Source organism: Neomonachus schauinslandi, chromosome 7, assembly GCF_002201575.2.
Source record: "Neomonachus schauinslandi chromosome 7, ASM220157v2, whole genome shotgun sequence".
NCBI classification, from domain to species: domain Eukaryota; kingdom Metazoa; phylum Chordata; class Mammalia; order Carnivora; family Phocidae; genus Neomonachus; species Neomonachus schauinslandi.
In genome coordinates, this window is record NC_058409.1 from 24,804,287 (window position 1) to 24,818,759 (window position 14,473).

General features: G+C 50.9%; 1 protein-coding gene across 1 annotated transcript in view; it reads right to left on the minus strand.

Annotated features, from left to right (window-relative positions):
• The window catches only part of FSTL4 (follistatin like 4), a 381,100-nt gene that overhangs the window by 38,129 nt on the left and 328,498 nt on the right, over positions 1-14,473 (minus strand). The window contains exon 7 of the mRNA XM_021702002.1: positions 2,494-2,614. Coding sequence (XP_021557677.1) covers positions 2,494-2,614 — 121 coding nt within the window. The remainder of the gene's footprint in view (positions 1-2,493; positions 2,615-14,473) is intronic.

Consider the following 14,473-nt stretch of genomic DNA (forward strand, 5'->3'; position numbering starts at 1 on the left):
TTTCCCCATTCTGTCCAACAAAGTAAGCTTAACTTCTGGAATACTCAGAGAGCCTTGCATCTTATTCCCAGGTCAACAGGCAGTGGACTTATGTCATTGGGAGGCAACTCTGGGCCTACATTAGCATGCTGCGCTCCCATGAAGGAGCTGGTTAGTGGACCTACACATCACCCCCAAGTGCCTGGGAGTCAGCCCAGCCCAGCTCAGGAACCTCATGGGCTACTGGAGCTAGGGCCACCCAAGTGGCCTCGCCTGGCTGTCATGGGAGCCAAGCACCAGGGGCCAATTTAATGACATAGGAAACTGATCACGAAGTACAGAGGTCCCAGCATGCTCCCTCTGACTGCTGATAGTGCTTCTGCTAGAAGAGAGGCCTTAAATCTGTCAGCAGTTAGGAAATGGATTTCAGGTGGCCTCTTTTGGTTCTCAGCGGGAGGTTTTGCTGTGTGTAGACTCCCCTGGGCCAAAAGCACCCTCTCCAGTGGAGACTAGGTAATGGCGGGGGCCGCGGGTGGGGGTGGGAGGTGGCTGGGGAGGGTGTGAACGGGGCTCTCCAATGTCAGTTTTGCAGCCCACTTCCCACCTGGCGGGAGGGGCTGTTCTCTCCTTGCAGCCCAGCGACCCCTCATGGTGCTCCTGGGTTGGGGCCTTGCTCTTGGATTCAGCTCTGGGAGTGACACACTGGCTCATCCCCATCATAACCTCAGTCGCAGAATTCTGGGGGAACACGGGGCAGAGGGCGCCCCTCGAACCACGGACTTGCCACTTCGCATATGAAGGCCTCTGAGACCCCAGAGTTTCTTCCAGAGGGCCGGGGCGAGTACAGACGCTCACCTGAGAGGTACTATGGTTCCTCGGCAGGTGGCTCCCTTCCCCTCCTCAGGGGAGTTGTTTGGAGGAAATAAAGGGGACAAGGCTCAAGCTATTTCCCTGTGCCCCCCATTCTTGGGAAGTGGGGGCAGAATGCAAAGGGCAGAATGAAGTCTGTGAATACGGGCTCATTTCCCTTCTCTAGGCTCATCTAAGGACCCGACGGACTTGGGGCAAACCGTGGGGAGCTGTTTCCCAACCGAACAGTCCCCCACATTGTCCCATGCTGGGCACCACTTGCCAGTTTTAGATGGAAAAACCCACTTCCTGCCACTACAGAGCTCATGCTCTGCTCCCCAAGCAGCCCCCCCTGAGGGAGAGCCCTAGACACCACCTGCTGGCTGCACTTAGGACTGACCTTGGAATCCAGTCTGGGTTAACTCCCCCAGGGGCTGTTGTAACCAGAACACCTGGGTTATTTCTGGAGCAATCCCGTGACTTCATCATAGGCCTGGATTCAAGCCAGCAAGCACAGCTACAAAACCCCAAACAATTAAGTATGTCCCCGGTCAAGGGAAATACTAAGATATGGGTTAGGCAGGTATGGCTATAAAAATCCCTCAAACATCCTGTAGGGTAAATGTAGACGCCAGCTGAGCGCACCACCCCGTTGTCCTTAAATGGCTTGTTACCCTGGTTCCAGAGTTAAGTGAAATTGAGCCTCGTTATGTAATCATTCTTAACACCTTGCTCACTTTATCTCAGAGCAGAAGCCCTGAGCCCCAGCTGGTGTGAAAGATCTAGGGCTGACTAGAAGTTTCCACATTGACACATGAACACCCTGCTCAGTGCTAGGAGTGATGCCCAGCTAGGCCTGGCTGGACACATCTAACTTCTGTGGGGTGCTGATCTGCCAAGACACCGTGATGCCTTGTTTGTTCTGATGGCTGGAGTGGCCAGGCCGGGCTCATAACGTGGGTAAGAACATACTGACCGGGAAAGTCTAGGTGATGTGTTAGCACAGGGATTGGCCAGTGATTCACCCTCTCTGTGCTCAGAAAACCCTGGCTGTTTTAGTTGTTGGCGTTGTCCTCAGGAGGGGTTTCACATTCCCAGTGTCCAGGAGTCCCGGCAACACGGGGGTCCGTGAGAAGCAATGAAAACCTCCTGAGCTTGCTCAGGTTCTGTCTTAGCCGGGCCCAAGCTTGGTGAGCCTCTCCGGTGGGGAGATGGGACCCAGCCCCCGTTGGAGGAAGGAGCGCCTTCCGGTGGACAAGTGATATGTGTGCACGTCACTGGAAGGACAGTGGTATGTTTTAGACAGTGTCTGCTACTCGGGGATCCCAGAGCTGTGCCACTGGCCTTCGCCATGGGAGGGCAGGGCACGTTCTACGGGGTCTGCGGGAGCCTCGGTGGCCCAGCGTGACTAGCCCGAGCGACTCACCCCCTGGCACCACCACCACCTCATCAGAGGAGGCTTCCCGGTGAAGCCAGACAAACTGGTCGGCCGACTTCGCCCTTTCTCCACTGCTCCCCTTTACTTGCGAGAGAGTAAACTTACTTACGAGGCTATCTTGGGCTCGGACACATCTTTAAGAGAGAATACAGGAGCAGGGAGGGTTGCCGTGAGCAGCATTTTGGGAGCGCTTCGAGGGGACGACATGCATGGAGCCATTTACTAACCATTCACCTGCAGGACGTGGGTCTGGAAGAGCTCCTCATGGCCGGAGGCGTGGCACGTGTAGTTGCCCATGTGGACGGTGGTCACCTTGGTGATGTAGAGGGAGTTGTCCTCTCCAAAGTCCTGCACAGGGCGAGGAAGACAATGAGGTTGGCCTCTCCGATGAGTAGGCTGGGAAGGAGAGCCCGGTCTCCCGCTTTTCCCGGAAAACAGAAACACTACAGCTGAGCCCCTTTGCTTGGCCAGAGCTGCCCGCAGGGCCGGGCTGGCCTGGGCCGCAGGAACTGCGTCTCTCTTCCATGTTGTTGGAACCTGAACCTTGTATACCCACTTAAGGCCTGAATCGCCCTCCCTGGGAGGACGGGCTAGAACACCTTTGCGCTCATTCCTCTCGCTTTCTAAGAACCGGGCTCACCTGCCCCTCTTACTAATCCTCATCCTGCTTGGGGCTCTTGTCCACCTGCTGAGCAGCTCTGCAGGGTGGCCTTGTTTAGGGCTGGCAAGTTTTTCTTCTAAAACTCAACACCCAAAAAACAAATAATCCAATTAAAAGTGGGCAGAAGACATGAACAGACATTTCTCCAAAGAAGATACACAGATGGCTAACAGACACATGAAAAGAAGCTCATCATCACTTATCAGGGAAATGCAAATCAAAGCCACAATGAGCTATCACCTCATACCTGTCAGAATGGCTAAAATCAACAACACAAGAAACAACAGGTGTTGGTGAGGATGTGGAGAAAAAGGACCCCTCTTGCACTGTTGGTGGGAATGCAAACTGATGCAGCCACTGTGGAAAACAGTATGGAGCTTGCTCAAAAAGTTAAAACTAGAGCTACCCTATGATCCAGCAATCGCACTACCAGGTTTTTACCCAAAGAATACAAAAATACTAATCGAAAGGGGTACATGCACCCCAATGTTTATAGCAGCATTATCTATAATAGCCAAACTATGGAAACAGCCCAAGTGTCCATCAATAGATGTATGGATAAAGATGTGGTGTATATATATATACATATATATATAATATTGGATATTATGTATGTATATTCCAATATATATATATAGGAATATCCAGCCATCAGAAAGAATGAAATTTGCCATTTGCTTGCAACACTATGGACAGAGCTAGAGAGTATAATGATAAGTGAAATAAGTCCGAGCAAGACCAATAGCATATTATTATCATTCATGTGTGGAATTTAAGAAACAAAACAAATTAACAAAGGGAAAAAAAAAGAGAAAGGCAAACCAAGAAACAGACTCTTAACTCTATAGAGCAAACTGATGGTTACGGGGGGCGGGGGTGAGTGAAACAGGTGATGGGGATCAAGCAATCACACTGCTGGGTATTTACCCAAAGAACACAACAACACTAATTCAAAGGGATACACGCACCCCTGTTTATTGCAGCATTATTTACTATAGCCAAGATATGGAAGCGGCCCAAGTGTCCATTGATTGATGAATGGATAAAGATGTGGTACATATACCAGGGAATATTACTCAGCCATCAAAAAGAATGAAATCTTCCCATTTGCAACAACATGGATGGAGGTAGAGAGTATTATGCTAAGTGAAATAAGTTGGTCAGAGAAAGAAATACTATATGATTTCACTCATGGGTGGAATTTAAGAAACAAAATGAAAAAGCAAAGAAAAAAAATAAGAGAGAGGCAAACCAAGAACTCAACTCTAGAGAACAAACTGATGGCTACCAGATGGGAGGGTGGTGCGGGGGATGGGTGAAATAGGCCTGGGGATTAAGGAGTGTACTTGATGAGCACCGGGTGGTGTGAGAAAGTGTTGACTTACTATATTGCACACCTGAAACTAATATAACACTGTATGTTAACTAACTGGAATTAAAATAAAAACAAGAAAGTTTTTCTTAAAGGGACAGATAGCAAATATTTTTGGCTTTGTGGGCCATAGGGTTTCTGTGAACTATTTAATTCTGCCTTGTAGCACCAAGATAATGTCACAATACATAAATTAATGAGCATCACTAAGTTCCAAAGAAATTTTATTTATTTATTTATTTTTAAGATTTGTTAATTAGAGAGAGCGAGCGACTGAATGGGGTCGGGAGGAGGGCAGAGGGAGAGGGAGAGAGAAACCCAAGCGGACTCCGTGCTGAGCGCAGAGCTGGAGGCGGGGCTCGATCTCACGACTCTGAGATCACGACCTCAGCCAAAATCAGGAGTCAGACGCTTAACCGACTGAGCCACCCAGGCGCCCCCAGTGAAATTTTATTTAAAAAAAAAAAAAGGTGGTGGGACAGGTTTGGCCTGCAGGGATAGATGGCCTACCACTGGTTCAGATCCACTTTGTCCCAAAATAATTCTAGGTGCCTTGCTGAGACCTGGCTAACCCAAGAAGGGAAACAGAACTCTGAGGAAAATGAAGGCAAACAAAAAGCAAGAGAAGGGACATAAAAGGGAGCCGGGAGGGGCGGATGCCAGGGGTTGTGTAAGAACAGCCTCGACAACCTTGCTCCTATTATTATTATTATTATTTTTAAAAAAGATGTTATTTATTTGAGAGAGAGCAGAGTGAGCACAAGAGAGAGCACGCACAAGTCGGGGGAGGGTCAGAGGCAGAAGGAGAAGCAGACTCCCCGCTAAGCAGGGGGCTCGATCCCAGGACCCTGGCATCATGACCTGAGCCGAAGGCAGACGCTTAACCCGACTGAGCCACCCAGGCACCCCAGTTTTCCTGTTATTATTAACAGGACATGCAAAACTCCTCTTGACCCCCTGGAGCCAACACCAAACCATCCCTCTTGCCGTTCCCTGTGCCCCTTTCCACAGAAGCAGTCTGGTGGCAGGTGGGAAGGAAGGCCACCAGTCACTGTGTCACAAGGGTTATCCAAGGCAGCCACAGAGCAGCTCCCTGACATGCTGACCCTCTGCCTCGCTCACACTCCAGAGGGCCTCACTGCCACTATCTTGAGTCCCATAAGGACGATTTTTGGCTAATTAGCTCGGTGAGGGAGTGCGGGCTCAGAGAGAAGCTTGGGGGAGGGCACAGGGGGGAAGGTGGATCGTGGATGCATGCAGCCCGCTTTCATGATCAGGAAAAAAATACACACCAACACTCCCAATGGAGTAAAATATTGCAGAGGGTGGCTAGGGCCCAGTGAGTTTTCTCTGAAACATTGCTCTGCTTAGAAAAGCCCCCCCATTTCCTATCACTCTGTGGAAGCTTCGATAATAAAAATAAAACACCAGATAGCTGATTGGTCCTGTGTCATAACAGTCATAAAGGTTCATACCTGAGTTGCTTATGAAAAGTTAATGGTTAGTCAATTCTGGGCTGACATATTTCTGGTCTAAGCCGTTTGTGTGTCAAAACCTAAGTCTGGAGGAAAATATATTTTGCTTGGAGGCTCCATGGCGAGGTGGCAGCTTGAAAATAGGGCAGGGCAGCTGGGTGCAGCTCCCACCGCAGAGACCCCTCAATGCCTCACCTGCTTGGTTCCAGGGGGGACTCCATCCCAAAGGGCAATCCCAGAGCTGCTCACAGGGGGTCTGGCGCTGGGGGCCCCCTGGCACTTTCCCTCGTCCGCCTCCCTGAGCCTTCATGCCCACAGCCCATCCTCCTGGATGGACGGCCTCGACCGGGCTCGGGTTCTGGCGCCCCCTCCTGTTGCTGCCCCCTTGGTGATGTGGTCACGGGGACCACACATCCCTCAGGCCGTGTGTAATTCTCAGGAAAAAAACCCAAGCCAGAAAACGGAACAAAGCCCAGTCCTCACAGGGTGAGGAAGCAGAGCTCTCCTTCACCATGTATTCAGAGTCTGACCTTCTCTTAGTCCCTCCCCTGTGACCAGTGGGCCAAAACACCATCTTCTCATCTGGGGGACAGCGGGGACCTCCACCTTTGCCCCTCTGCTCTTCCTCTACACCGCAGCCGGACCCTACCCCCTCACCCTGAGTCACAGCCCTAGAGGGTCTGCAGGGATGACCTGCCATCCCCACCTCCTCCACTCTCCCTTGCTCATTCCACTCCAGTGCTGCAGCCCCTGGCTGTTGCCTACATGCCAGGCATCCTGCCCCCTCCTTCAGGCTGTCAGTCTGGCTTGCATCCCCTCTTTCAAGTCTGCTCAAATGTTATCTGCCTGCCCTGTCTATAACCCCCACCCCACCTGTCACTTACTACCACTTAGCATACCGATTGTATCTGTCTCCCCCCGACTAGGACGTGAGCTCCCCTGCATCCCCAGGGCCTGGCACAGGGCCTAGCACCTAGTGGGCCCTCAGTAGATACTCAGTGAATGGATCGCACGAGATGCCGAGCTAGGCTTTCCGCAGGGACTGTGTTCTGGTTCTTTGGATTTGACAACAGAGGCACCCACCTCCTGCCTTCCCACCCACCTGAACGTTGCCAGTGATGGGGCATCAAAATGAGGTGACTGGCAGGAAGGCAGAGAACTGCTCGCAAGCATGGTGCCCCCGCTTCCCCACCCCGTCTCCTTCTCCATGCTGCATTCCTCAGGCCAGGGCATGCGGGCATTGGCCAAAGAGAAGGCTCCAGGCAGGGCAGCAGGCAGAGATGGAAAAGCCCACACGTGCCATCTCAGACTCGTGGTGACTTTTGGTGAGCCACTACCAAAGTCATTTAACCTCCGTCTGTTTTTCCTCATTGCTGCCGGTAGCCGAGGCATAACTTCTGGGTGATCGCTCAGGGGCTGAGGGGTGTGCCTCAGCTCTTCAAGGGCACAAGGGGATGCTGGATACATGGCGGTTCTCCTCTGAGCACCCAACTCATTCCCAGCCTGTGACTTAGGCTATGGGGAGAAGCTGACTGTGGAATAAATAAAATAATGCCTCTGGGCTAAAACAATAGGCATCATATAATTATAGAACAAAGTGCATATTGTTTTCTGGAACATGAATACTGGCAACTGAAATCAAATTTCCCTCATTGGAATTGAGGAAATTACTTTAAAAATTGGTTTATAAGAAGCTACATAAAACTAAACCTGTAATCCTTCCTCTCCTGAATGTTCTTTGAGATGTGTCTGAATACTGCTATCAATGCTTGATTGCATCTCTGTAATTGTCTTTTTATGGATGGGTTTTTTTTTTTTTTTGGTTCTGATGCATAGAAATGTATTAGCAAAATCAAGATTCCTTCCAGAAATAAAACAGATGCCAGATTAGACCATTCTTTGTACTGATGCACATCTGTCTTTGGGAAAGAGACAATTTTACTAAAAGGTATAGTTTTTGTCTTTTAAAAAGCTATTTTGTAAGTATCTGCCCTTAATAAAGAAAGTAATTAAATGAGACTTAAGTATTAAACAATACTTAAGCAGAGGCGAGATGGGGCATGTTGTCATAGTGATACATGTGACTCGGGTCTAAGTAATATGAAAATGAGCCATCAACGCGGAATATTTAGTGACTAAATGTTAAACACAAGGACTCCAGGGTGATTTCAGAGTTTAGGTTAATGATACTGTCAAAGCTACAAGTTAAGATTCAGTTTAGACACATTTATTCCGAGCTTTTCTGACTCTGCCCTTCTCAGAAGCCGTGTTCTCAGGAGGCCTCTGCCCTGGCTCTCTTTGGGGAGGATGGAGTCAAGGAGAGGGTTTTTCTCCATGCCAGTTTAATTCTGGCCCCTAGAATTCAGTATCCCTAGCATCCCTGCTGCACAAACATTTTAACAGGATGGACCCAAACACTGAACAATATGCAGCCCTTGGTGATGGCTGGCCTCAGAGAAGTCTGCACTCACATGTCCCACATCCAGACCAAGCAAGGACCAGATGCACCCCGGGTGGGCACACACAAACATCCACGGGAAGACACACAGTACACGTGAGCGTGAATGTGCACACTCACGGTGCCCCCAGCCCCCACCTCATGGCTCTCCAGCTGACTACCCTGACCCACACTGGGGTTCCCGTGCTGGTCACTTCCTTTAAGACCCTTAAAGACATACTTGCCACTCTGCATGTACCTGCTCAGAGTCCTCTTGAGAAGTCCCTGCAGCCTGAAGTCATCCCTAAGAAGCTGCTGAGCGTCTAGGGTGGGGTGGGGCTGCTACGGATGGTCACATGCATTGTGAGCCCCCCAAAGTTGGTCAGTTCTCTTGCTCAGTCCCAGGCCCGGGCCAGGGAGCCACAGGCATGAGAGAAGTCACTGTGGGGAGGGCTCCTGGCTTCCCCAGGACTGCAGGGACTATCACTGGCTGACGTGGGTTTATATGATCAGTCTCCCCCATGCCTGTGAAGGCCAAAGAGGAAGCACCTCATCCCTCTGCTGACCACCATATTGTCCCTGATGCGTGGCTCAGTTGGTGTCTGCTGGACAAATGGAGGTATGTTAGCTGAGTGTGCTGGCTCTCGGGGAGCCCTGAAGGGAAGGGTAGTGAAGAAGTAACGTCATCCAGAGAGAGGTCTGGGCTTTGTTTTCCTGGGGGCTTTGGCCACTAGACTATGAAACATACGATTTATGATGGGGGCTCTGAGCCATGCTGTGCCAGTTGGGTCCCCCCAGGGGCTGGGGGCTAGACGTCATCCACGTGAGCAGGGCATAATCAAGCTCCACCAGCAGCTCAGCACACCAGGCTGGGGTGAGCTTCGCTGTCAGGCAATGCGCTGTGCACGTGCTTACACGTCAGTGCGGGGAACGGCAGATGTGCATGACTGCACCAGGAGAGGACAATGGAGGCTCTGCATTTGGAATCCCCTGGATTCTGCCCCATGGAGCTTCTTCTTCCCTTGGCTGATCTTTTCTTTTCTTCTTTCTTTTTTTTTTTTTGCTTATAAACCACAGAAATTTCTCATAGTTCTGGAGGCTACAAGTCCAAGACCAAGGTGTTGGCAGGTTCGGTGTCTGATGAGAGCCTGCTTCTTGGTTCTTGGAAGGCTGTCTGTCTTTTTGCTATAGCCCCACATGGTGGAAGAGGCCAGGACTCTCCCTTTTTATAAGGGCACTAATCCCACTCAGGATGGTTCTACCTTCACGACCTAATCACCTCCCCAACGTCCCACCACCAGATACCCTTCCAATGGGGACCAGGTGTAAACGTACGAATTTTGCTGGGATACAAACATTCAGTCTGTGGTACAGATGGTTGCTTCCACACAAGCAATAATGTACAGAGAATAAAGGAGTTCACATTTTGGGTAAAACATAGAAACACGTATCAGACTTACACCAACCTAACTCTAAAAATAGATTAAATGTAGGATGCAACATTTTTAAGCCCAGTCTCTGATCTTTGAGGAGAGGAATACATGAGATGAGGTCCACACTCACTCCAGCTCTCTGTTAGAGGGCATCTTCCAGACCACGGCACAGAGAACCAGCACCCAGAGAACCACAGCAATGAAAAAAGAGGTCAGGATACAGGGCCCTGGAGGTAGCTGGAATTTGAGAGCTAGTATAGCAGAGAGGACGGGGCTTTGAAGGCTTTGAGGAGCACCAGGAATTTCACAGGGTCACCGTTGAGTCACTGGCCGGACACTAACGTACAGATGCTCAGGCTGAGATTCAAGGCCTCACAGAGCACATATCCTGGAGTCTGTGAGCTGAGTGGAGGTTCCAGAAATTGCACACTGTTGAGAGCTGTTGGGGTTCTGACCATCCAGAATGGAGAGACCTTGGCGAACATCCTGGGTATTCCCTTGGCTGATTTTAACCTACACTTATCCCCTGTAATAAACCATCAATGTCAGTCTAAGAGCTCTCAGTGAGTTGAGTCCTTCTGGCAAATTATTCAACCTGAAGGTACTTTTGTGTACTCCCCAAACTTGATCTTGATGCCAGAATGAGGGAGGTCTTGGGTGGACTGCCATCTCTAACTTTGTAGTTGGCTCCACAATTCAATCAGGGGGATTCTGACCCAGTTGTGTGGATGCTGCGCATGTCACCTGAGGGCAAAGTTGAATGTCCAAGTGCACACAGGTGGCTAGGCACTTCTCCAGAAAGCTCATGTCAGAGTCACGGCTCTGAGCACTCAGTGTCCATCCTCAGAGGCCAGAGGACAGGCACCTCTTGACTCTAAGACTCCAGAGTATCATGTGGATGAGTGGCAGCTCATGAGGCCCTCTCGTGAGTTGTAGGCCTTGGATCCTTAGCTGATCAGCCTGGCGTGCCCCCCTGGGGCAGGGTGGAGCTCAGTTGTTAAGCATCTGCCTTCCGCTCAGGTCATGATCCCAGGGTCCTGGGATCGAGCCCCACATTGGGCTCCCTGCTCAGCGGGAAGCCTGCTTCTCCCTCTCCCTCTGCCCCCCGCCCCCCCTGCTTGTACTCTCTCCCTCTCTCAAATAAATAAATAAATCTTTTTAAAAAATTTCCTTCCATGGCTCATTTTAGGGACCGAGAAGGCCTGCTATCAGGAATTTTCTCCTGATACAGTGTTTTAAATCCTTATACAGACATACCTCATTTCATTACCCTTCACAGATTTTTTTTTTTTTTTTAACCTATTGAAGGTTTGTGGCAGCTCTGTGTAGAACAAGTCAGTTGGCACCATTTTCCCAACAGCATTTGCTCATTTCATGTCTCTGTGTCACATCTGGTAATTCTTGCAATATTTCAAACTTTTCCATTATTATATTTGTTATGGTGATCTGTGATCAGTGATTGCTGCTCATCAAAAGCTCAGAGGATGGTTTGCGTTTTTCCAGCAAGAAAGTATTTTTTAATTATGTACTTTTTTTAGACATATATTAGCACATACTTAAGAGACTCCAGTATAGCATAAACATAGCTTTTATATGTACCAGAGACAAAAATCTTCATTTGACTCCCTTGATTGTAGTATTTGCTTTATTGGATATTCACATTATTGCAGTGGTTGGAACCGAACCCGCAGTATCTTTGAGGTGTGCCTGGATACTGCTGGATGGAGTATAAACCAGTATAGCTTTTTTGGAGGGAGATTTGGTGATATCCACCACACTGAAATCGTGCTCACCCTCGGATGTAGTCCATTCTTCTTCTGAGAACTTATCTTACAGACCTACTTACACAAGTGTGCTAAGAGGCATGTTTGAGGCTGGTTATTGCACTATTACCTGCAGTTAATAAAGCCTGCCAACAGGCTGAATGCGAGCTCCCTTGAGTGGGGCTGGGGAGGAGAGCTGAGACAGGGCAGGTGCTTGGGGCTCTGCATCCAGGGTCTAGAAGCTAGATCAGAACCTCCCTGAGGGACCCTGGACCTTTGACATGGGGCCGGAAGTGGTCACTGAGCACAAGTGAAGCTTTGAAGTTAGTACTACAAGGGAAGAGAGGTGACCCCGAAGAGACCACTGAGAAAGCAAAGGCCCAGTAGAGGCCCCTGGCAGGGCGGAGCCCTCAGTGAGTTCTACAGGCTGCTGGGTCCTGGGTCTGGGCCAGTCTCTTGTGGACGGAGTTCTGGCCAATCCTCCTAGTGGCTTGAGCTCATCTAAAGCTCAAAAGGGCCGGACGTCCATCTGCAGCCAGGGTTTCCGACACAAGCCAGAAAGAACTGGCCAAAGCCTTTGAGTGCTTCAAGTATAGTGTTTTCCAAGATTTTAAAACAAAATGTACCCGAGCATTTAATGAGATTATTTTAATGCAGAACCTACAACCACTGTCTCTCGTGTTGCAAACAGCTCTCCATGCTAATCAAACTCCTCTCATCTTTTTACAATGGATTCATGACTGGTTCATATAAAGACAATAAAAATTAAATGAGTCATGAGCTCCTAAATCATTCTCTTCTGGTCTTTCTAATAACTCCCTTCCAAAGTGGAGCCGGCTGAGAGCATATGCTTCATTAGAGTTATTTGTTCCTGGTTTTACACCGTTTAGGCATGGGGAAAAAGTGCACCTTTTAACACATCCTTCAAACCCTGCCACAAATTCTTTCTTCTAATGGGTTTTGTTTTTCTGCTTTTATCACTGTACTCCGCCTACCAACATCTGAAAGCCCCAAAGAGTGAGATTTGGCGAAGGAAAAAACCCAAAAGAAAAGAATGACTCTTTCAAGTCATTTCAGAGATACTGGGTTTGTTATAGGACCCCCCCACCCCCTTTTGAAAAAGATGAATACAATAGAAAAATGTTTCCTCTCCCTGAGACTCTCCTGGCCAAGCAGTTCCGTGGGCTGTGCTCAGAGCCTTCCGTCCCCTGCCCCTGCTGGGGTAGAGGCCAGTGGGCTCATGAAACCCTGCAGGCCCGTCCCCGTGGGGCCACATCGAGCGTGGGCACATCCCGCGGGGGCCGGGGCACCATAGTGGGGAGGCAGGGCCAGCCGGCCCTGCAGGGAAGCCTTGGAAAGGCTGGCTGCTGGGTATTGTGTCCCCAGAGCAAGGCCGCCTACAGCCCTGGCAAGTTCTGAGCCTCTGAGTTACTCTACCCCATTTGCTTCATGGAGCTGTGACAAGAGGCAGATGACATGCTGCTCGTGAAGGGACCGGCATGATGCCTGGCCCCCAGACACGGGTTAGAACTCCCGCGTCAACCCTAGCAAGGATCTGGCAGCTCAGCTCTGTTCTGTGACTCCAGGGATGTCCCCTCCCTGCTTCTGCTCCCCTCACGGGCAGGTCCCCGGTCCCTGGCGTAATAAGGGACAGGGAGGAAGACAGTCATGAGGGGAGGTCAGGTGATAACTGTGGAAGGACGTGCGGACTAGCTTTGGGGATGCCACTTCACTTCACCCTGAGAGGTTGCTGCGCGGTCTGGGCAGAAGGCTGAGGCCCGGAAGGGGTTTGCACATTCAGTTCCTGCAGAAAGTAAGTCAGCCTTCCCTTTCAACCCCCAGAATATTTAGTATGGCAGTCAGGGTACAGGGAGGGGTGCGTGGATCTGCCTCTGAGATGGGCCCCCAAAGCCTGGCTGTGAGCCCTCAGAAGACAGGGCCGGCAGGGGCTGCTTGCTGGGGAAGGCCGAGGCTCTGTGGCCCAGGTGAAAAAACCAGGGGCCCGGTGGGGTCAGGGGTGTTCCTCGCTTCTCTGGGGGATTCCCGTGTCCCAGAGGTCCCTGTCCTATCACAGGACTGTATGACCTCACGGCCTGGAGAGTCTTCAAAGGGTAACCTCGTTGGTCCCCTGTCTGCAGTGGGCCGTGGGAGGAGGCCGTGGGAGGAGGCCTAATCCAAGGCCCCCTTGCCTAGAGGTGTGGCAGGATTCCTGGTGCTGTTGCCCATCTCTGGGGACTCTGTGCTCTTGTTCCCAGCCCTGTACTCTCCTAGGGGGCGGGGGGGGGGGGGGGGGTTTCCCAGCTGCAGCTGAGGCCCCGTCCCTCAGGCCCTGGGCTGAAGTGAGGCTCAGGCCTCCTGCAAAGGGGTGGCTCAGGCATCCTCAAGGGGCCCACCAGGTCCACGCTAAACCCCCTGGCGGCCCCTGCTCAGACAGCCTGGGTGGCTGCTCCAGTATGATCTCCGGCCCCGCAGGCTCCTTTCGCTTCTGGGTCTGATGTATCTGGGGTTCTCCTTGGTTGCAGATGCAGTCTTAGGCTAGAAGGGGCTCCGGACTCTTGCAGGACAAACTTCTGACCGTGTCACTCCCCAGTTAAAAATCTATGGTTCCCACTGCCCACAGGGAGTGGCCAAGATCCTTCAGGTTAACATTCAAAACCTGTCAGGTTCTGGCCCCACCCTGTCACTCTAGACCTCTTTCTTGCTTATCCCTGTCCCCTGAAGCCAGAACTTCTCCTTCCTCTGGCCCCCCAAACCAGCTTCCTCCTTCTAAATAGAGAACATGCCATACTGTGTTGTAATTCTGTGCTTGGGGATACGTGGTCCCCCTCGGGGCTGGGGAGAGTGTCTTTGCTCTACCCTCTGGCTCAGGGCCTGCGAGTCCCCGGCACTTAGTGGATCCAGGGGCTGATTCCCCGTGTACACCATCTGGACAGCCATGCACACATCGGGTGACTCCGGAGCCCTCCTAACAGTGACACCGCTCAGTGGGGAATCCGAGAGGCTCCTCCTCCCTTGGCTCCGGGCTACATTTACTTTCTGATCAAATATAATCCTGATGCTCGAGGC